At 44.6% G+C, this 24,452-nt stretch overlaps 1 protein-coding gene across 1 annotated transcript; it reads left to right on the plus strand.

The window, feature by feature from the left end:
* Positions 1–438: 438 nt before the first annotated feature.
* LOC100445870 (pancreatic lipase-related protein 2) lies at positions 439–24,169 on the plus strand. Its single transcript, XM_002821176.5, has 13 exons — positions 439–464; positions 792–840; positions 3,422–3,576; positions 5,395–5,520; positions 6,311–6,445; positions 7,211–7,322; positions 9,417–9,536; positions 10,681–10,800; positions 13,942–14,060; positions 15,819–15,948; positions 17,425–17,536; positions 21,156–21,323; positions 24,065–24,169. The coding sequence occupies exons 1-13, from the start codon at positions 462–464 to the stop codon at positions 24,126–24,128; spliced, it is 1,413 nt and encodes a 470-aa protein (XP_002821222.3). The 5' UTR covers positions 439–461; the 3' UTR covers positions 24,129–24,169.
* Positions 24,170–24,452: the final 283 nt, after the last annotated feature.

Consider the following 24,452-nt stretch of genomic DNA (forward strand, 5'->3'; position numbering starts at 1 on the left):
AAGGTGTGTGTCTTCAAAAACAGTCAGTTCCACTGAGCAGCAAGTCTCCTGACTTCCTAGGCCTGCACAGTCTGTCAAGAGCAACAGGATGACACGATGGGTTTGGGGGTTCATGTGTCCAAAGGGATTTTGTTCCAGAGATGCTATGTACGGCATGATGTTTCCCTGTTACCACTTTGGGAACACAATCTCTTGGCAACTAAACCTATAAACTCAGATTAACACAGCTCTTTCCCTTCCCAAAGTTGGTTTTCCTTTCCTTGAATCTTACTTAATAAACATTGCTGCTCCCAGGGTTGAGCTTGTTTTATGTGTTTATGATAAGTTAGGTTCAAAGCGCCCACGTGCGGTGCCTTATCTATCCTGCCCCGGCCTTTCCTCTAAGGAGTCCAAAGGATAAAGCCTGGTTGTAAAAGGCCACAGCCAACCTGCTGGGCAGTGAGTGGAAGCTCTGGTGCAGCATGGTAAGTCAGGGCCCCGTGTGGGCAGGGGATTTGGTAGGGCAGGGGCAGCCCAGGCTACAAGAGGGACGTGGCCCAGAGGCGGGGAAGCCGCCACAGTGGAGCCCCTGAGTCCGGGGTCCTAGTGTGCTGCTGTCTAACTCCCTGTGCACTGGGAGGACTCAGCCTCAGGGTCCCCACCTCAAGGGAGAGCCCTGTGGGGCCCGGGTTGCTGGGCGTCTGTTCCACTCACTGTCCTTGTGACCCGGGCTCCTGACCCAGCTGGGTCCTGCCCCTGCCAGCCTCACTGTGCGCTTGGGTCTGTGTGTGTCTGTGTTTCCATCCATGTAGATGCTGCCCCCTTGGACCCTCGGCCTTCTCCTGCTGGCCACAGTCAGAGGTGAGGATGCTTTCACCATTCCTTTAGGGAGAAAGTGACATGCCTGGGTTGGCCTTTGGTGAGGCAGCTAGAGGTATATTAATAATTATTATTATAATTATGAAGAGCATTATCGTTACTTGGAGAAAACAATTGTGCCACTCAGAGAGTGTTGACCCTCAGGCAGACACAGGGCAATGTGCTGGACACAGAGTATCTCCGGTAACCCTCCTGCTTGGCCACCTTCTTCCTGCAAAGACTCTCATGGCTGGGAGACAAGTGGAGGGTGTGGTGTTCCCACCGGGTCCCAATGCCCTTGTCCTTGCCTGCAAACCAAAGTCATGTGGATGTGCCCCCTCCCAAGAAAGCCCAGTCCTGCCAGGCAAGCCTGCCTTTCTGCCATCATGCCCACGTGTCCTCTTCTCAGAGTCACCGTTTCTGTCTCTCCAATTTGTTCTTGCCACCTGGTTCTGTCCAGAGGAGTTACAGATATTCAAATTCTACTTCTCCTAAAACACGAATCACCTCCCTTTCTTTTGGAGCCCCCTGAGTCCCAGCCTGCTGACTTCCCATCTGCCTACGCCTTCACAGGTGTGCTTCCTCTGGGAGTCTTTCCCTCTCTGTGGGGGCTGCCTTACCTCCTCTCCTGCCAGAACACCTCACTGCCCAATTTGGCCCCCCAAGTCCTGCTGTAGGAGACATGGTCTCCTTGGGTCCCTGTGGGGGCTTTCTTCTGCCTTGTGACTCTTCTCCCTTGTCTTCTCAACCCCGCCAGCCCACTCTTGGCCTCTCCTTCCATCCTGGCCGTGAATTAAGGCCGGGCTCCCGACGGCAGAGACTGGGGTGGGTGCGACTGCTCCTCCAGCCGTACAACCCCTCTTCATCTCCTTTGCTGACCTGCAGCCTCCTCCTGCCCCAAATGTGGACATTCCCCAAGGCTCACGCCAGGCTCTCTCCTCATCTCTCTCCTCCTTGGGCCTTCCCTCTTGCCCAGCTTCAGGTCTTCCCGAGTTGCAAGAAGCCCTATCAGGGCCAAGCCTCAAGCCTCACTCTCACTTCCCTGCCCCCAGCCTCCTCAGGCTCTTCTGCTTCTCAGCCCCCTGTACTCGAGTCCCAAAAACACAGGACTGTCTGTGGAAGCACAGCATTGCCACTGCCACCACCATCTCCCCTCAACCTCACCAACTCACACCTTCCAACACTTTCCTGCTCTCCACTTCAGAGAGCCCAGATGTCTTGCATTCGAGCCCCTTCATTTAACCAGCTTCCTTTCCCCTGGGGCAAACATTGCTTGAGCCTCCTAGAGTCCACCTCCAAGGGTGCACCCTCCTCCCAGAATGAATTCAACGCCATCAATATTGCTTCCCTATTAGAGCTCCTCCCTTTCAGGACAGGGTTCATATCTCATTTATCTTTGTGTCCCCTCAAGTTCTAGCTTTATTCCCAGTTAAAATTCTTGTGTTCAAATCCTGCCTCCACCACTAGCTGTGACCTCGGGTAGCTTACCTTGTCTCTCTGTGCCTTGGTTTCCTCAGCAGTAAAATGGAGATAATACTAATTCCATATTTGTGTTTTCAGGCTTAAATGATACTATACCAGTAAAGTACTAACATGGTATCTGGCACATAGTAAATAAATATAAACTATTACAAGTTTTTTTAATGATTCACCAATATTTGGCATCATTAGTACAGGAGTTGAGGAAGCGTAAGAGAAAGGACCCATTATAATCCTTTGGGTTGGAATTATGTCACCCGTAGTGACCATATCCTGTGATCATGTTTATGTCACGGACACAGAAAGTACTCTCGGACTTAGATGTGGTTATTTGGATCATGGATTACATGTATTGAGTCTCTACTGCACATAGTGTGATACACAAATCATTCCTGTTCTTAAGAAACTTACCTTTTCAAAGAGCAAAAGGGAAAATATGAAATGGCAGAGAATCATTTCAAAAAATGTGCATAAAAGAATGACATGAAGACATGTGAAGTGGTGTGGGCACGGCCTATGCTGTGTGTAATAGAGATGTCAACACAAAGTAGCAACTCTGTGCTACAGAGTTTGTAGGCACTTGATAAATACTCACTATTTGAAGTTTCATGTAAAGAGCCAGCTGCAAGTTTCCTGAAAGAGGTGGTTTTAAGGCAGCAGTTCGTATTAGGTTGGTGCAAAAGTAACTGTGGTTTTTGCCATTGAAAGTAATGGCAAAAACCGCAATTACTTTTGCACCAACCTATGCATCGGCAACTCCCCAATTTGCCTAATGGTAAGGGGCACTTACTGAATGTGTGTTTCCAGGACCCCACCCCAGACCCTCTGAATCAGAATCTCTGAGGGAGGGACCTATGAATGTGTATATACAATACATCTGTTCCCCACACTGCCGCCCGCCCCCACCCGCCCTTCCCACCCCCTGACACCGCAGCCCCCAGGTGATTCTTACCATCCCAGAGGTTTGGGAAATGTTGATGGCAAAGATAAAGACCAGTACTGGCCTTAGCCAAACCTGGGCTCTGTCCTGCAGAGTTTTCCTGTATGGATATGACGTTGCTTCTTTCCAGAAGTTCACACATGTCCTGTTTGTGGCTCACCCTAGGAAAAGAGGTCTGCTACGGACAACTTGGCTGCTTTTCTGATGAAAAACCGTGGGCAGGAACCCTTCAGCGACCTGTAAAATTACTTCCCTGGTCCCCCAAGGACATTGACACCCGCTTTCTTCTGTACACAAATGAAAATCCAAACAACTTCCAAGTAAGAGCGGGCATGTAAGCGCTACATGGTGGGTATGTTTGGGCCGCCACAGTGGAGTCTTTGCATGGCTGTCTAGGGCATAAGGCACTGCCTTAGAATTTTCCAGAAACTCCAAGGCATAGAATCCAAGGCGTAGCTCTCAGGATCATGAACACCTGAGTATCTGATGAAATCTACTGATGCCTAACCCAGAAACTTACACATTCACACACACTGGTGCAGAGAACTTCAAGGGCTACCCCAGCGTAAATGCCTTGTTCCCTGGGAGGAAGGGACTATGAGCAGCATTTATGGAGAAGCCCAGGCCTGGTGTAGCCACTGGAAAGTCTGCCTTGTTTCTACACAGGAGAGTGGAGGGGGAGAAGCCTCTTGGGCATTGGGGGTTGGGGCGGGTGTAAATCCTTCCTGAAGAGCTAGGAGACAGGTAGGGGAGAGGGGACATGTAGCCACAATAGATAAAAGATGAGGTCCTCTGGAGCAACCTCCAGTTTTCAGCAGGTCTGCCCAGCAGAAGCACATCAGACTTGCTCCAGAGTGTCAGAAGTGACCAGGAGACAGTTTCAAGAAAGACATTGCTGAGAATCCAGCAGCTCACAGCTCTGGTCCTTGACAGAGTTTAGGGAGCCAGGTGTCTGTCAATAGGTTTCTGAGGTCACCCACTGTGGGACTCTATGTGACAGCCCAGCCCTCTTAGTGCCCCCAGCCCAGAGTCGGCTTGGACATGGTTACTGTGCGTCTCATCTGTAGGGGTTGGTGGCATCTTCTGGCGTCTCATCTGTAGGGGTTGGTGGAAGGGGGTCGAGCAGCCTGTGGCAATTTAGAAGTGCATTCCAAAGTCTCACAGCTCCACTGAACTGAATTTGCCCCCACACTTAAGCTTCTGGTCCAGGGGTTCCTCACCTTTTCTGTGCCAGGAACCTCTTTGGCCACCTGGGAGAAGCCTAAAGGCCCCTTCTTAGGTCAATTTTTTGTTGTTGTTTTTTGTTTGTTTGTTTTTTGAGACAGAGTCTCACTCTGTCGCCCAGGCTGGAGTGCAATGGTGCGATCTCAGCTCACTGCAAGCTCTGCCTTCTGGTTTCATGCCATTCTCCTGCCTCAGCCTCTCGAGTAGCTGGGACTACAGGTGCCTGCCACCACGCCCAGCTAATTTTTTTTTTGTATTTTTAGTAGAGACGGGGTTTCACTGTGTTAGCCAGGATGGTCTCGATCTCCTGACCTTGTGATCCGCCTGCCTCGGCCTCCCAAAGTGCTGGTATTACAGGCGTGAGCCACCGTGCCCGGCCAGGTCAATGTTTTTAAATGCGAAAATAAAATATATTGGATTACAAAAGAAACTAATTATATTGAAAAATAATTACCAAAACACTTAAATATATAAATACGTGATATAGTCATATATGGGCTTTTTATATCTCACTAAATAACAAGATCTAGGGGTTGGTCTAATAACTATTATAATTTAAAATATTAATGAGTATAAATGATATTTTTAGATATCTGCAATAATTATATTATGACCTGAAAATACCTGTGACTTCTACCGGGGACAGAGTCACAGGCGTTGCTAATACCACTGTGGTTTATTGTCTAGTTTTGCGATTAACTGAAATGCTAGATATGGATTAAGGATTAATTAAAATAGAAAGTCTGTGAACTTGGACTTTCTGAAATCTATCCACAACCCCAGGTCAGAAGCTCCTTCTAGTCTGACCCAACTTTGTGGGCATTGAAGCTGTGATATCAATTCTGAAACTGGCTCTAATAGACTCATGGCTTGGAAAGGGCAACATTCAAATTAATCTTTTTAAATTAAACCAGCTAATCACTGGCACGGAACCAGACACGATTGAGGCTTCAAACTTCCAACTGGACCGCAAGACACGCTTCGTCATCCATGGCTTCTTAGACAAGGCGGACGACAGCTGGCCGTCGGACATGTGCAAGGTAGGGCCCCACCACTTGGCCACTCCCTGGTGAGACCAGCACCCAACACACAGATTCAAACACTGTGCCCCCAGTTTCCCTTAGACTGGGAAAAGAAATACTTCAGAGAGAGATGGATCCTTTTTAAAACCACTGAGGAAAGCCCAGTTCCAAAGGGCATCCATTACCAAGCTCTCTCTACCTACCAATTTCTAGCCAACAATCTCCTATGAGGCTGAAGACACCCAGAGTTCAGTCAAAAAGTTTCGAGGTGGAGACTGCAGCAAACTGCTGGGCATTTATCCCTGATGACTTATGTAAAACCCCTTTGTGATGTTAAAAAACACTTAAATTTTACCCTCTAAAGCACCGCTATCCAATAGAATGTTCTGCAGTGATGAAGGTGTTCTATATATGCACTGTCCAAATCAGAAGCCACTCGCCACGTATGTTATTCAGCACTTGAAATGTGGCTGGTGCAACCGAGGAGCTGAATTTGACATGTTATTGAGTAGTAGTCTGCTCACACCTGATTTAGTAAGTGGTCTTTTTAACCTGGTTGTGTTCCTAACAATGTGTGAGACCTCAGACACGTCACTCACCCATTCCAGGGTTCAGTTTCCATATCTGTTAAGCGGGTATTAGCATGTCCAGTCCATAGCACTGCAGTGAGGGTGACGTTAGGGCAGGTATAAGAATATCAAAGCTCTGGCATGAGCTAGGTGTTTGACAGATGTGAATGCCTATCTCTGGGGTGTGCAATTGCGGGCTGTTTATAAATTGATTTCTCTCACTTGTTTGTCTTCCCCAGAAAATGTTTGAAGTGGAGAAGGTGAACTGCATCTGTGTGGACTGGAGTCACGGGTCCCGGGCAATGTACACCCAAGCCGTGCAAAACATTCGGGTTGTGGGGGCGGAGACGGCTTTCTTAATACAAGCACTGTCGGTAAAACCCTGCCTGGGCCCTGTCCTGTGGGTAGGGGTCAGAGAGGGGCAGGGAGGTACCACGTGGCGCGGAGAGGCAGCCTGGGGACCCGTGGGCATGGGTAGAGGCCAGCAGCCAGTAGCCCAGGTTGTAATCAAGAAGGGCCATTCCCAAGATTAAGCTCTGCAACCTTCCTCTTTGCCTGCTGTCCTGAAGACACCTTGCCCTATCACTGTCTAGCTGTGGGGCCTGAGGCAAACTAAGCCTTGGTTTCCCCTTTTGAAATAGACCTTCCTTGCAGGCTGTTCTGCAAGGGTCAGAGAACAGGCTGGGCTGCCCAGCAGCTCCCAGTGCAGAAGATGAGTTTTCATCCTCCGCCAACCCACGAGGGAAGGCCCTGGACCTTTCCGCAGGATCTATCGGGAGGGGGGCGGGGGGAGCCAGAGATAGGGCCCACTCTACCCGCGCTCGCCCAGACAGGCCATACTCCCGACAGGGACGAGGAAAGAGAGCTGGGGGTGGGGCAGTCCGGGGCGGCAGGCCGTGTGCCTCGCCCACCCAGGTGGCCTGCAGTTGGCGTGGTGGCCGCTGGTCAGCACTGTTGCCCCGCGCACGAGCTGGCCTGCGGGACTCGCAGGCTGCAGATAGGGAGCGGGGTCGCCCTGCCCCAGGCGGCGTGCTCGAGCCCGGGTCCTGCCCCCAACCCTGGCAGGGCCCGGCGCCCCACTCTCAGACCAGCGGGTCCCCACGCGGTGCTGTGGGACCTGACACGCTATCCCTCCGCAGACGCAGCTGGGGTACAGCCTTGAGGACGTGCATCTCATCGGCCACAGCCTGGGCGCGCACACGGCCGCGGAGGCGGGCAGGAGGCTGGGGGGCCGCGTGGGCAGGATCACAGGTAGGGGTCGCGGGGCCCTGGGCCGGAGTCCCAGGCCCCCGGGTGCGCACCGCGGAAGCCTCGGCCAGCGCCCTTTCGACGGCGAAGGGCGCCCCTGATGGTCCTCCTGGGGACCCGATTTTTTGTGATGACCGGCCTTAAATTTAAAAATAATTTTCCATAATGTGTATTAAAAAATAGATAATTAAAAATAAAAATGCATTCATTTTTTAAAACAAAGGCTGGGCCACTGGCTCACACCTGTAATCCCAGCACTTTCGTAGGCTGAGGCGAGAGAATCCCTTGAGGCCAGGAGTTCAAGACCAGTTTGGCAACATGGTGAAACCTTGTCTCTACAAAAAATTTTTAAAGTTAGCCAGGAGTGATGGCTCTCGCCTATAGTCCCAGCTACTCGAAAGGCCCAGGTGGGAGGACTGCTTGAGCCTAGGTGTTCCAGTCTGCAGGGAGCTGTGATAGCCCCACTGCACTCCACCCTGGGTAATAAAGGGAGATCGTATCTCAAAAAAAAAAAAAGAAAGAAAGAAAGAAAAGAGAAAGGAGGAAAGAAAAGAAAAGAAGGAAATGAGGCAAGGAAAGAAAGAAAGAGAGAGAGGGAGGGAGGGAGGGAGGGGAGGGGAGGGGAGGAGAAAAGAAGCGAGGCCGGACGCAGTGGCTCACGCCTGTAATCCCAGCACTTTGGGAGGCCGAGGTGGGTGGATCATGAGGTCAGGAGATCCAGACCATCCTGGCTAACAAGGTGAAACCCTGTCTCTACTAAAAATACAAAAAATTAGCCGGGCGTGGTGGGGGGCACCTGTAGTCCCAGCTACTCGAGAGGCTGAGGCAGGAGAATGGCATGAACTCGGGAGGCGGAGCTTGCAGTGAGCCGATCCCAAGCCACTGCACTCCAGCCTGGGCGACAGAGCGAGACTCCGCCTCAAAAAAAAAAAAAAAAAAAAAAAAAAAAGAATAGAAAAGAAAAGAAAAGAAAAGGAGAAAGATTTTACTAGCACATTAAATCCATGACTTAAGGGCTATTATTTTCAGAGTATGGCAAAGTAAAAGAAAAAATGTGAGATGGTTTTAAAAATTCGTCAGTTCCACGTAATTGTTTGAATGTCTTTACTGTGCCAGGCAAAGACAGAAAATGCAAATGCACACTGAGACCTGCCATATAGAAGGCGCTCAGTAAATACTGAATGAATGAATGAATGAAGCACTAAACTGAATGCATATAAGGCAAAGACACAAATAACTTTATTTTGTGCAGCCAAATAAGTTTGTAACTTCACCAAACAGTTCACATCAACATTTAATGAGCGTCCCTTGGCCCAAGGCACTGGGTGAAGGATGAGGGGGTATTGGTTTGTGTTTGTGTAGAATTTTGCAGTTTGCAAAGTCTCTTACATCTTTTCATGAGGGTTTCACAACGACCCTGTAAGGTAGGTGGTTGTCATTATTCCTACTTTCCCGATAAGGACACGGAAGCTCAGAGAGGACAGACATTTGACCTGGAGTAGAACTAGGGCAAGAATACAGGCCACTGTATGTCCCCTCCTCCCACGCTCTGTTTCTCTCTGAAGATGGCCTGGGGACAGCATAATACAAAGTGGATGGAATGGGCTGAGAAAGGAGAGGGGTTAGATTTTCCATTTAACCATGAGGAGGTGGTGTGTGAGCTGGGTTTGGAGGAGAAAGATTTAGATAAAGGAAGAATGTGGGAAAGGGCACAGCAGGCTGGAGAATGGCAGGAGCCACACAAAGGAGTAGATGCATGCAGCTGGGTAAGGCCTGGGGTCTTGCAGTCTCTGAGAGCAGTGGCCAAATGGTAACGTGTGAGGACAAAAAGAAAAAGGGAAAGAAGGGGTGTACGAAGGCTACCCAGGTCCTCCATGGAGCCAGGCACTGGGTATTTCTGAATGTTCATCCACAGGCAATGACCTCATTCCCAGCCTTTTTGTCCCAGACTCTCTCTCCCAGGCAGACCAAGAGCTGCAGACCCAATCCCCAGAACCGTAGCTGCTGGGGTAGGAGGAATCCTCAAGCTTAGTCTGCCAGTACTGGCTTTAAATCCCAGTTCTTAAGAGTCCAGCCTGCCTACCTTCTCCCTTTCAGGGCTGGATCCAGCAGGGCCGTGCTTCCAGGATGAACCTGAGGAGGTTCGGTTGGATCCGTCCGACGCCATGTTTGTGGATGCGATTCACACAGATTCTTCTCCCATAGTTCCTTCCCTAGGTGAGTTCCTCAATCCCATCTCCTGCTGACCTGTGCTACAGCTAATGACATTGGGTCCAGATATCCCCTCTCACACACACATACACACGCAGCAGGGGAGGCCATTTGAAATAGCTACAGGAATGGCTTGGGCAGCTAAGCCCAGTCAAAATGGGTACCAGTCCCAAATAAATAGCTAGTTCAATGCCAGTGGAATCAGCCTGCAGCCCTGGGTTAAACAAAAACCCTTCTGTAGTCTATGAAAGGTTGTCAATCAATCTTCAAACTCTGCATCCTTCCCCAATCTACCAGTAACTAATGTGGCAGATGTATTCATTCTTAAAACTTGACCTATACTTGCAAAATATGAAGTTAATTTTTGAATATTTTTCTTCCTTCTTCAGTCAAAGCTTTGGTTACACTTTGTTTTGTTGGAGACTTTATCCCATTATTTAATTCTTCTAAAATCAGTGTTCTTTTTCCAATATTTTCTTACATAGCCACTCATGAAACTTGCCAGTAAAGGGTATGTTTTTGATGACGATGATGATGTTATCACTTACTTACTGTTTACCATGTGCTACACTGACTATTTTGCATACATTAGCTTATTAATTCTGTAACACATGGCTGAGGAACTGAGGCTCAATTAGGTTAAGTAATTATCCCAGATCCCAAAATCTGTAAGTAAAACCAGGATTTGATCATGGGTTCATGCGCTTTGAAAGCCAAAGATCCCAGCCATATTTTATGGCTCACAATATAACAGTGTAATATTATGTAGTCTCCACATAACAATATAATGTAGACATCAAAATTTTAAAATGAGTAAAGTAATACAAATTGCACCAGTCTTGACATGTCTACTGGTGCATAATGGTACCAGGGCATATCAATATGGTCCAGGACTCTCCGAGACACACAGATACACATCCAAATGTATGTGTCTCACTCACCCAAAGCTCAGCCTCCCCCTCATCTCACTTCCTCTGCCCTCTCCTCCGTCCTCATCTTGCCAAGCACCCATCTTTGAGAACTTTCTGCAGAGCTAGAGGCAGTGGTAGCTGTGATAAAGGGAGAATTTCCCAAAAAGGGTCTTGCTGTGGCCATAACCTAACTTTGGGACCACTCACCTCGCCGCTCATCTCTGCTTCAAATGTTTTAGGTTTTGGAATGAGCCAAAAGGTGGGCCATCTGGATTTCTTTCCAAATGGAGGAAAGGAAATGCCCGGATGTAAGAAAAATATCCTTTCAACCATTATTGATATTGATGGAATATGGGAAGGTATGTAAATTAAAGAAGTAAGACAGCAATTGCTCTGTTTGGGGAGAAAGCAGAATGCATGGTCTGGCCTTCATAATGCTGACATTTGCCACCGTTTATGGAGTGTTGTGAAAATGTGCCAGGCATTTTCACGACAATGCAATGAGATGGTTACTCTGATTAGTCCCAGTTTGCAGATCCAAAAACTGAGGATCAGAAAAATTACATAACTCAATTGGGTGTGGTGGCTCATGCCTATAATCCCAGCACTTTGGGAGGCTGAGGTGGGCAGATCACTTGAGGTCAGGAGTTGAAGGACAGCCTGGCCAACATAGTGAAACTCCATCTCTACTGAAAACACAAAAATTAGCTGAATGTGATGGCATGCGCCTGTAGTCCTAGCTACTCAGGAGGCTAAGACATGAGAGTCACTTGAACCCAGGAGGTGGAGGTTGCTGTGAGCCGAGATAGCACCACTGCACCAGCCTGGGTGACGGAGTGAGACTGTCTCAAAAAAAAAAGTTACATAGCTCATCCAAGGCCACTCTATATCTAAGCCCAATTTCTAACTATAAAACCCTGATCTCATGCCCCAGCCTGTGTATCTCCCTGTTGTCGGGATCCTGGGACAGCAGCTTGGCTGGCATGTTGGCTCTGGCTTTGACCACCCATCCTACCTGCAGCACCTGCTCCTTGAAGAACTGCAGGGCATAGGCCAAGATTTGAAGGCCTTGACTTGCTTGCTGTTGCTGTTGTTAGGTGCTAGAAATGGAAGGGGACTTTGCTAAGAAGAAGACAAAGGAGGGATGTGCTCTATGGGTTTGGGGTGCACATGTAGGAGGGGGAGGCCTGGAGGTCTGGGAGACCCATGGTGGCTGCTGGCCAGCTGTGTACATTTCCATTCATCTGAGAGAGCAGGGCCCATTTCCCGCCATTAGGCGACCTCATAGCCCCATCTGATTTGCTGCCCCTTGCTCTGGCCTTTTTTGATTCCTGTTGCCCCTCCCCTGACACTAGGCTTCACTCTCCTCCCTGAAAAGGGAAGGGTGGTTTTGGGCCTGTGATTATTTTAGTCTATTTTTCTGAGCCGGGAGTTCCCCAAGGCCAAGGGCTATGTTTTGCACATTTCAGACACTCCAGTACCCTTCTCAGGGTCTCATCCAAAGCAGGCACGAAATACACTTTTAAACTGAGTTGAGTAGCCTTGTGTGGCATTTTAATATTCCATGTGCTTAATGTCAAAGAGTAGAGCCGATAAAGCACTCGCCAGCATCCACCAGCAAATAAACGGAGCTTTTGCCCTCTCAGGTAACTCCTGGGGAGATGTGGCCATTCCAGCCTCCCTGAAAGCGCACCAGAGTCACAATAATAGCTGCCGCCTCCCACAAACGATGAGCAAGGCACACATAATAGGAACGAGCCCAGGCTTAATTAGAGAGGCAATGTCGAGTGAGCAAGCCCATGAGCACTGGAGTGTGTTTCTATTGTGTCAAGCTCCGAGTCACCCAGGCACTGGGCACTGAGGAATAATTAAATCCACTTTCTCCTCCATTATGGGGTCCCAGGGCAGCAATTTTGGATGAAAGAAACAATTAAGTTTGAAACAGTTTCTGTTGTCCAGTGATGAGCGCCGGCGTGGGCACAGGGAACGTGGCTTCAGCTGGAAGTCGCTGGGCCGAGGGCCGGGAGCCGTGGAGAACGAAGCCACCCTGGGCACAAAGGGAAGTGTTCCTTTCTCAGTGGGTGGCGGTAAAGCCCCGCAGATCCCCCAGGAGTGGTCTGCAGGTGTGCCAGGGTCACTGTGCATTTCTCCATGGGAAGTTTTCTACCAAGGAGCCAGAGAAACGAAAAAACACCTTTCTGGACTTTTTCTAAAGAAAAGGATGATAAGTAAAATGCAGTGAGAGAGTGGCCGGGGGCCATGGCTACCTTGCCGTCACCGCTTTTACCTTGCGCCCTGCATAGCAAAGAGGAAGAATAAAAAAGCCTGGTTGATGGGGAAGGCCTGCCCGGTATGTCAGGGGTCCTCACAGGGATAGGATGTGGTCTGCAGCAGCATTGGATGGGCCGGCACGGTAACTGTTTTTAAGATGGGGATGCGCTGCCTTCACTCATGCATGCGAAGGTTTTCAGGTAGAAGTGGAGATCCTGGCTTCTTATGAAAAAATCAGAGGACCAGGCGATTTGGGGCTTTGAACATGTGACACCTGGCCAGACTGTGTAGGGTTAGAGGGGCCCTTTTTACAGCTATTGCTATCTTCTCTTAGTCTCTCTCTCTCTCTCTCTGTATGTATGTGTATATATACATATATATGTATATATATGTGTTTTTATATATACACACACACGCTATGTATATATCATAGTGTATGTGTGTATATATACTATATATACACACACACATGTATACCCTCTCTATATCTCTCTCCTCTGTCTCTGCATCTCTCCTCTGTCTCTCTATCCTCTCTCTCTGTCTTTCTGAATCTCTCTCTTTCTCATCACTATCTCTTTTTGTGTTTCTTTTTCTCTCTCCATTTCTCTCTCTGTCTCTGTCTCTCTGTCTCCCCCTACACCGGCTCTCTGTCCCTCTCTGACTCTCTGTCTCTCTCTCCCCCCACCAACTCTCTGTGTCTCTCTGACGCTCTCCCTTTCTCTCCCCCTCAACTCTGTCTCTCTCTCCCCGACTCTCTGTCTCTCTCTCTTCCCTTAACAACTCTCTGTCTCTCTCTCCCCCAACTGACTCTCTCTGTCTCTTTCTGATTCTCTTACTCTCTCTCTCCCCCCACCGACTCTCCGTCTCTCTCTGACTCTCTCTCTCTCTCCCCCGACCAACTGCCTCTGTCTGCCTCTCTCTATCACTTTCTCTCTCTCTCTCTCTCTCCCCCACAACCCCACCCTATTCCCAGCCCCCAGCCCTTCTCATTCATTTGTGTTACATGCCTGGCCCCTGGAAGAGTGGACAAAGGTGCTTGTCAGGACATGTCACTCCTCCACAGTCACCTAGCCCTGAGTAGGTCCCTGCTCAGCAAATGTCCCAAGATATTCAGGAGCCGACACCCATCGGTGAAATGTGCAGGTGATTCCTCCTGAGTCAGAATGAGTTGTTCACACTTAAAAGTGAAAAGCCTCCTTTGAGCTCCTGGGGCCTTTGTTTTTTTTCAGGAATTAGTGGCTCTGTGGCTTGCAATCACCTGAGAAGCTTCGAGTATTACTCAAGCAGCATCCTCCACCCTGATGGCTTCCTGGGCTATCCCTGTGCCTCCTACGATGAGTTTCAGGAGGTAGGTTACCCCAGGAGGCTGAGGAAGATGTTGCTGGCCCTGTTTGGGGTGTTTTTGTGTTCCTGTGGCTTAGAACAGAACAAAGAGATGTAACTCTGCAACTAATGCAGGGAGGTAATGGAAATTCTGCACCTCACAGAGCCATCTTCCCCCGGGCAGCAGGGTGGGCTGGAGGGGAAAGGCACAGACCTGACTGTGCTGGGCCCTTACTAGGGTCCCCAGTTGTTCATTTAGAAAAATTTCCAATTTACAGAGAAGGTGAAAGAAGAATAATGATGAATACTGTACACCTATCACTTAGATGCACCAATTGCTAACATTTTATATATGTGTGTGTATGTATACTTTTTTCTAAATTATGTGAAAGTAAATTAAAGACATTATGACATGTTACTTATAAAAACTTTAGCCTCCATCTCTTGAAAACAAGATCCTTCTCCTATAGAATAACATTCAAGAAATGTATCTTTGATACACTAATATTTTCTAATATATAGTACATATTCAAGCTTCTCTAGTTATCCAAATAATGCCCTCTGGAGCTGTATCTGTTTGCCTACTTTCTTTCTTTCCTTCCCTTCTTCTTCTTTTTTTTTTTTTTTTGCATTGCAATTATTTTGGTGTCTCTTTAGTCTCCTTTAATCAAGAACAGCTTCCCATTTTTTCTTGGTCTTTGAAGACTTGCCAGTTATGTGGATTTCAGACCAGGTATTTGGCAGAATATCCCACTCTCTGAAATTGTTTGATTTTTTAGGCGGTGCTTCAGTTAGTAATAGCAGGTCCTTCTCAGTGTATTACAACTAAAGACATTCATTTAATGTTCACTCATTATTTGATGACATAAATTCATTCATTATTTGATGACTTAAACTTTAATTACTTGGTTAGGATGTTTAAACTCATATTTTGTCCTTTCAAAACTAATTTTAACCGTGACATTCTTGAACTGAGGTCAAAAGGACATCGTATTTGATCTCCAAGGTCTGTGAGTGTTCGGTGAGAAGCCTTCACTGTGCTAGTTCTTGTTGGGTCATGGATAGCCACGTGGCCTCCAGTACTTGTCTGATTCCTTCCAAATCACAAGGCAGCTCTACACATCATGCATTTTGGATGTGGCATGGGGTCAAAGAGCAGAGGACAATGACACTGTGGCATAAAGCAATCCCTGATTCGAAGACAGCAAATTGCCTCCTCTGTGCCTAATTAAAGAATTATCATTTGAGAAGCAACAAATAAGAATCAACGAGTCTGGAGAAATAATTCACATTAAAGTGAAAATGGTCCTGGACCTTCCCTTCCTCACTTCTTTTGAAATAACTTGCTATCTCTCCCACTTCTCCCTACATATATTGTATTGCATACCCCATTCATATTTTAATTTTACTGCTTCCTGGATATGACTTGTTTTCCCAACTATATTCCAAGTTTTCGAGGCATTTATTTGGATACTCTGCAGGGCCTAGCACAGTTCTATGCACAATTCCAAGGATGGAAGCATGGATGCATGGGTGCACGGGTAGATAGATGCAGGAATGGATGGATTAATGGATAGGTATGAGAATGGATGGATAGGTAGATGAAAGGATGGATAAGGGATGGGTAGATGGATGGTTGCATAGGTAAATGAAAGGTAGATGGTTGGGTGGGTGATGGGTAGATAGGTAGATAGACATAGGAAGGAAGCTGAATTGATTGATTAAGTGAGTGAGTCAAAGGTCTACCACTAACAGACAAATTATGTTTTTTTTTTTCCACTAGAATAAGTGTTTCCCTTGTCCAGCTGAAGGATGCCCCAAAATGGGGCAGTATGCTGACCAGTTTAAGGGGAAAACCAGTGCTGTGGAACAAACCTTTTTCCTGAACACAGGAGAGAGTGGTAACTTCACTAGTAAGTTCCCATTTTACTCACTTCAAATTCTTGCAAATAATTTTTAAAAGTGTGCCAACCTTATTAGTCAGTATCCTTGGTAACAATGGATAGAAACTTAACTACAACAAGCTTAAGTTGTAATGAAAGGACAGTGAAATGGAATTTGTGTTGGGTCTCACCCCTTTAACCAATACTCCTGACCAGCAGAGAAAAGTACAATGATTGGCCCAGGCTGGGTCACATGTTCACCCACCCCTGTTGCTGGAAGGGTGCATCTATTAACAGAAGTGGGCAACGTGAAAGTCACTGTTAAGTCAAGAAGTCACTGCAGTCATGACTATCTATTGTATTAGTCCTCCTACATACATACACTTTGTGGTGATGTCATTTTGCCCTGCTTCTTATTTTAAAAGTACAAGATAGTAAATTATCAAGACTCGTTTACTGTGAATAATAGCATATAATGGCTGGAAAGAAGAGCAGTTATTTTCTAAGGGAGTTTCAAATTTAAAAATTTATATCAGCACTTTACAAAACACTTTTCACATACAGTATTTCCTGTAATCCTCAAAATATTTATCATAAAAGATAACAGTTTGGCAGTATCTATAAAATCTTATATGCACATTCCTTTAACCCAGTAACTTCACTTCTCAGAATGTACCATAGAGAAATACTTGCATGTGTGCATAAGATGATGTGTTCAAGGATGCTCGCTCTTTATTTTTAAGAGCAAAAGATTGAGGGGAAAACCTAAATGTCTACCAGTTGGTAAATGACTAAATACTATAGATTAAATACTACATGTAACCATTAAAAAGAAGATTATACCTCTGCATACTAAAGAGAGAAAACCTCTAAGGTGTATTAAGTAAGAAGGCAAGTGACAAAACAACATGCAATACACCCATTGTCTTCATTGGTCCAGACTGCTGTAACATAGTACCATTGATTGGGTGGCTTATAAATAGTAGAAATATATTTCTCACAGTTCTGGAGGATGGAAATCTGAGATCAGGGTGCCAGCACGATCAGGTTCTGCTGCACATTGCTGTCTTCTTGTTGTATACTCCCACGTGGTGGAAAGAGGACAAGAGAGCTCTCTGGGGTCTCTTTTATGAGGTTACTGATCCCATTCATGTGGGCTCTTACCCACATAAATTCAGTCCATTGTACCATGTATCAGTCAAAATACACATGTGCAGTATCAGCTGCCCTTCATTCATCCAAGAGCACATACCTTGCTGTGTTCATAAGGGACTATGCTGAACTGAAATATCTACTGACCCCTGAGTCCCTTGCTCCCACCTAGAACCTAACGTACCCTTAATTCCTGGGCCTCAGGAATTCAATTAAGTCACAGTCCTATTGCCTCTCACCCCTGGAGGATTCAGAGCTTGGAACAATAATGTTTTCATAGATCATTTTTTCATATGTTTTTCATAGATCATCAATAAGATGAGTTCATTAAATGGGTTGTATTTCTTTGGACAGGTTGGAGATATAAGATATCAGTCACACTTTCTGGAAAAGAGAAAGTGAATGGGTACATCAGGATTGCTTTGTATGGAAGTAATGGAAACTCAAAACAATATGAGATTTTCAAGTAAGTTCAATAGTAATGTGAAATGATCATACTTTCCATAATAGATTATTCAAAATTGATTGAGATAAAGTGCTTTATAAATCTAGGCATCTATTATACAGAACCATTGAATCCTAGAATGTCAGAGCTGGAAGAAAGTCTCAGTGTCTAGTTCAATCGTCCCATTTTACAGACGAGAAGATTGAGGCCCAGAGAGAGGGAACTCACTGTTTAAAATGAGTCATGTGCTAACTCCCTTTGGAATGTCAGTCACCTGACTAGATTGTTTTTTCTTTTTTTGTTATTTTATTTTATTTTAGATTCAGGGGGTGCATGTGCAGATTCATTACATGGGTATATTGTGTAATGGTGAGGTTTGGACTTCTAGTGAACCTATTACCCAAACGGTGAATATTGCACCCAATGGATAAATTTTTAACCCTTATCCCCATCCCAACCTCTCTCCTTTTGGAGTTCCCAGTGTCTATTCTTTCCAGCTTTATGTCCATGTGTACCCATTGTTTATAAGTGAGAACATGCAATATTTGATTTTCTGAGTTATTTTGCTGAAGATAATGGCCTTCAGCTTCATCCATGTAGCTACAAAGGACGTGATTTCATTCTTTTTTATGGCTGCATAGTATTTTATGTTGTCGATATGCCAAATTTTATTTATCCAATCAACCACTGATGGACACTTAGGTTGATTCCATGACTTTGCTATTGTGAATATTGCTGTGATCAACATACAAGTGCAGGTATTTTTCTGATAAACTATTCCTTTTCATTTGGGTAGTTACCCAGTAGTGCAATTGCTGGGTCAAAATGAAGTTCTATTTTTCTATCAAGTTATGTGAGAAATCTTCATACTGTTTTCCATAGGGGTTGAGCTAATTGACATCCCTACCAACAGTGTATAAGCATTCCCTTTTCTCCATATCCTTGCCAACATCTGTTATTTTTTTTTTGACTTTTTAATAATAGTCATTCTGACTGGTATGAGATTGTATCTCACTGTGGTTTTAATTTGCATTTCTCTAATGATTAGTGATGTTGAGAATATTTTTATATGTTTGCTTGTTGCTTGTATGTCTTTTGAGAAGTTCTTTGCCCACTTTTTAATGGGGTTATTAGTTTTTTTCTTGTTGATTTAAGTTCCTTATAGATTCTGGATATTAATCTTTTGTCAGATGCATAGTTTGTAATATTTTCTCCCATTCTGTAGGTTGTCTGTATACTCCGTTGATTGCTTCTTTTAATGTACAGAAGCTCTTTAGTTTAATTCAGTCCCATTTGTCTATTCTTGTTTTTGCTGCATTTGCTTTGAGGTCTTAGTCATAACTTCTTTCTTTCTTTCTTTCTTTCTTTTTTTTTGAGATGGAGTTTCACTCTTGTTGCCCAGGCTGGAGTGCAATGGCAAGATCTCGGCTCACTGCAACCTCCGCCTCCCGGGTACAAGCAATTCTCCTGCCTCAGCCTCCCACATAGCTGGGATTATAGGCACCCACCGCCATGCCTGGCTAATGTTTTTGTATTTTTAGCAGAGATGGGGTTTCACCATGTTGGCCAGGCTGGTCTCAAACTCCTTTCCTCAGGTGATCCACCCACCTCACCTAATCTAACATACAGAAGAGTTTTATCCTATGTTTTCTTCTAGAATTTTTATAGTTTCAGCACATTTAAGTCTTTCATCCATCTTGAGTAAATTTTTGCATATGGTAAAGAATAGGGGTCCAATTTTATTCTTCTGCCTATGGCTAACCAGTTATCCTAGCACCATTTATTGAATAGTTTATTCAATAACCCTTTCCTCGTTGTTTATTCTTGTTGACTTTGTCAAAGATCAGTTAGCTGTAGATATGTGGCTTTATTTCTGGGTTTTCTATTCTGTTCCAATGATATATGTGTCTATTTTTGTGCCAGTACCATGCTGTTTGGGTTAGTGTAGCCTTGTAGTATAGTTTGAAGTCAGGTAATGTTATACCGCTGGCTTTGTTCTTTTTGCTTAGATTGCTTTGGTTATTGGGGCTCTTTCTTATTCATATTCTAAAATATGAATTTTAGAATTGTTTTTTCTAATTCTGTAAAAAATGGCTTTGTGAATCTGATAGGAATTGTGTTGAATCTGTAGATCACTTTAATGATATTGATTCTTCCTGTCCATGAGCATGGAATGTTTTTCCATTTGTTTGTGTCATCTACAATTTCTTTCATCAGTGTTTTATAGTGCTCCCTGTAGAGTTCATTCGCCTCCTTGGCTAAATGTATTCCTAGGTATATTTTGTGTGTATGGCCATTGTATATGAAATTGAGTTCTTGATTTGGTTCTCAGCTTGAGCATTTTTGGTGTATAGAAATGCAACTGATTTTTGTGCATTAATTTGTATTCTGAAACTTTACTAAAGTGATTTATTAGGCCTAACAGACTTTTGGGGGAATTGTTAGGATTTTCTACATATAAAATCATGTCATCAGTAAACAGAGATAAGTAGACTTCCTCTTTTCCAATTGGATGCCTTTTATTTCTTTCTCTTGCCTGATTGCTCTGGCTAGGACTTACAGTACTGTGTTGAATAGGAGTAATGAGAGTGGACACCCTTGTCTAGTCCCAGTTCTTAGGGTGAATGCTTTCAACTTTTCTCCATTCGATATAGTGTTAGCTGTGGGATTGTCATATATGACTTTTATTATTTTGAGGTATGTTTCTTTGATGTCTAGTTAGTTGAGGGCTTTTTATCATGAAGCGACATTAGATTTTATTAAAAGCTTTTTCTGCATCTATTGAGATTATTATATGTTTTTTGTTTTTGATTCTGTTTATATGTTGAATCACATTTGTTGATTTGCATATGTAGAACCATCCTTGCATTCCTGGAATAAAACCCACTTCATTGTGATGAATTATCTTTTTAACGTGCTGTTGGATTTGGTTTGCTAGCATTTTGTTGGGGATTTTTGTGTCTGTGTTCATCAGGGATATTGCCTATAGTTTTCTTTCTGACTTGGGTTTTGTAAATATCAAAATCTCTTCAGGCAAGGCACATCTGTATGGCACATACCCAACACACACCCCATCTTCACACACATAGGTACACATATGAAGCCTGTGGCCATCTCATCCATGCTGTGTGGCCTCAGCATCTGGCTTCTGCTGGGCATATGAGGTGCTTGGTAAATATGTGTTAGATGAATGCATAATCTGTACAATGAATTTAGGTTCTGTTTTTGCACTAACTTTTACATAAAAATGTTCGTGTTGAATTAAATGTCCTTGACAAATTCCTGTAATACACATGAGATGCTAACAAATGGCATCTGCTGAACCACATGCATCTTTAAACATAAGACATTGCCCCAAATAGTCCTGTAACAAACTTAGAGCATTAAAATGCCACCCCAAATATTTGACTCAGCTGTAGGTAAAAACTAAAACAGTGGAAATCTGGAGTCCCGTATTTTTAAAAGGTGTGTTCTGCACAAATACTTTTATGTTATGGCAGCCCCTGGATGTGCATGAAGTCATTCAAGGTGTTTGCAGAAAACCAACAACAGCAACTATTGTTTAGAGAAGTGATAGATCGCAATCATGTTATGTATTCATATATCCAGCTGATATAACATTTTATGTCTATATTTTCAGAGGATCCCTCAAACCAGAGGCAAGTCACACGTGTGCTATTGATGTGGATCTTAATGTTGGAAAAATACAGAAAGTTAAGTTCCTCTGGAACAAACGTGTGATAAATCTATCTGAGCCCAAACTGGGGGCTTCGCAAATCACAGTGCAAAGTGGTGAAGATGGGACTGAGTATGTATTTTTTATTGCATCTAAGTTTGGTTATTTATATTTACATATTGATCTATCTGTCTATGCATTCATTCATCCAATTGCCCACCTACTCATCTATGTACCCATCTACTCATCCATTCATCTACCCATCTATCCATTTCTCTATCCTTTTAACCACTTAGCCACTTACCCATTCACTTATTCCTCTACCCATCCACCCAGACACCTATCTCATCATTCTTCTGGCCCTCTAGCCATTATTTGATCTTCCCTCCATCCATTCATCTTCCCAGCTATTTATCTCAACTCTCCATCCATCCATCTGATTTACTTTGAAAAACAAACATTGTTTTCCTTAGGCAAAATTCAACTTGGCAGGGGCAAGGCAATGATTGTAAGCACAGATTCAAGAAACGGGCAAATATGAATGACTATTTTGTCTCAAACAATAAGGAAAACACTTGGGACGCACATAGGGGAAATCTCTGAGTTAATTCCAGTTGATGTACAGTTATTAATGTAAGCAGGTTTGTTTGGAGACTATAGCATTAGAGGGATACACACTGTGTTGGGAATCTGGCTCATAGTGGCAAGTTCTTCCATTCTGAGAGAATAGAATCCTACTTAGTAGGCATTGGGAGAGAACATAACTTTTTAAAATATGGAAAGAATGACACCTCAAAAGAGGATAATTCAAAAACAATGGGATATTAGAGAATAAAGGAAACATAAATGTTGCCTCTCAACTGATCTTGTTTTAAGATGAGGAAGTAACATTTGGAAAGTCAAGTAACTTGTCTAAGGTCACGTAGGGAATCTAAAGGGAAAAATATTGAACTTCAGAGTGTTTTCAAAACACACACCAAGACTTTGCTCAGCTGTATGACTTAACTTTGCTGGCTGTAAAAGTGGCAATAATCCCAATTACTCAGTATATTATTGGAAGGATCAGATGTCACAGTTAGCGTGCCATCACTTTGGGTACAGTAGACCCCCTTACCTGGGGGGATGGGTGATATGCTCCAAGACCCCAGTTGGATGCCTGAAACCTCAAATAGTACCAAATCCTACATATACTATTTTTTTTCCTATTCATACATACTATATGAATAGGAAATATGCTGGACCAAGGGACGCTTCATGTCCTGGGTGGGACAGAGCTGAACAGAGCAAGATTTTATCATGCTACTCAGAATGATGTGTAATTTAAGCTTATGAATTGTTTGTTTCTAAAATTTCCCATTTCCTATTTTGGGACCTCAATTGACCATGGGTAACTGAAACCATGGAAAGCAAAACTGCAGATAATGGGGGGCTACTATATTCAGTTGTAAGGCACAACAAGGACTGGGACCCAGGTCTTCTGGCAGCCCCTCCAATGTTCTTTCCACTGTGTCCATCAACTCAGCCAGCTGGATGTGAAACTGAGAAGTCCGTATGGCCTGGCAGTGCAATGCAATGTGAAAATGTCTGGATTTCTCAGTATTTAAGTGGGGGTGGAGTTCCTGTTTTAAGTACAATATAGAACACATGCTGTATCATCCAAACACTGGAGTCCCCAGCCCACATGAGGGCTGTCTCATCAAGAAGCTACATTCTGAAGCTAACACAGAGGGAAGGCCAGCTTGGCCACACTGTTCCCCTTGCATCAAAGACACCTGCAAGAGAAGGAAGAGGCCGGAAGTGGCCAACTTCTCATGCTTGGTGCTTGCTCCAACCTGACTTGGTTAGTTTCTCAGGATTAATAACCCTCCAGGATCTTTTTTATTTTTAAGCAATTTTATTGAAACATAATTCCCATAAAACACAATTCACCCATTTAAAGTGTGCAATTCAATGGCTTTTAGAATATTCACAGAGTTGTGCAACTATCACCACAATGTTAAAATCTTTTCATCACCCTAAAAAGAAACCCCAGACCTACTAGCCATCATCCCTCAACCCACACATCCCTTTTTCTCAGCCCTAGGCATCCACTAATCTACTTTGTGTCTCTGTAGGTTTTCTTATTCTGGACGTTTCATGTAAATGGAGTCATACGGTATATAGTCCTTCATGACTGGCTTCTTTCATTTAGCATAACGTTTTCAAGGTTCATCCATGTAGCATGTATCATTACTGCATTCTTTTTTATTGCTAAATAATATTCTATTATACGACTATGCCACATTTTATTTATTCATTTATCAGTTGGTCATTTGGGTTGTCTCTGCTTGGGGGATATTATGAATAATGCTGCTATGAACATTAGGTACAATATTTTGTTTTCATCCTCTTGGGTATATACCTAGGAGTGGAACTGCTTGGCCATATAACTGTTTAACCTTTAGAGGAATTGCCAAACTGTTTCCAAAGTGGCTGCCACATTTTACTTTCCCAGAGCGGTGTATGAGGGGCCCTCTCTGATCTTAATTTGACAGAGAAAGTCCCCTCTAAGCTGGCTGGGGCACTCTTGGTCCCTGGAACTCATTGCTAGACCCAAAGAGGCAGTCCCATCAGAGCCCCCTCAGTTTTGCAGTTTGCAAAGCTTCAGTTTGACATGGCTGATTCACTTTCCACCCATTCAGAGCCCACATGGGGAGAGGAGTGCTCTTTGAGCAGGTTTAGTTAGTAAGAATTACTTGGACTCTGCCTGGTAAAGCAGAACTGTTCGGTCAAGGGGAGCCGAATCCGGGGGGTTGCCCAAATGCTGTTTGCTCACCTGAAGTCACATTTCCACAAGCAAAAGAGCCTCATGCTGACAATCTTTTCCTCCACAGGTATAATTTTTGTAGCAGCGACACTGTGGAAGAAAACGTTTTGCAATCTCTTTATCCTTGTTAAAAACGTGGTGCAGCTATTGCGGTAATAAAATCTTTAATGCACTCGGTTTGAGGGTGAGCTGTTAGTTTCACATTCTCTACTTTCTGGGTTCACATTTCAGAAATGATTTGGGGGATTGGAGCCAAGTTTGCCACAGGTGATGCCTGGAACTTCTCACCCACTTACCTCTGCCACCATCTCTCTCTTTCCAGGCACTTTAGGTGGCCCATTCTAATGGATTTTATTTCCTTAGATAATGAACTTCTGTCCTATTTGTAAAGGTCACCGTTGCTCTCACTTGCTGCCCAACCAGCTTTTAACAACCTAGGGGCACAAGGTAGACAC

The sequence above is a fragment of the Pongo abelii genome, chromosome 8 (assembly GCF_028885655.2).
Source record: "Pongo abelii isolate AG06213 chromosome 8, NHGRI_mPonAbe1-v2.0_pri, whole genome shotgun sequence".
NCBI classification, from domain to species: Eukaryota; Metazoa; Chordata; class Mammalia; order Primates; family Hominidae; genus Pongo; species Pongo abelii.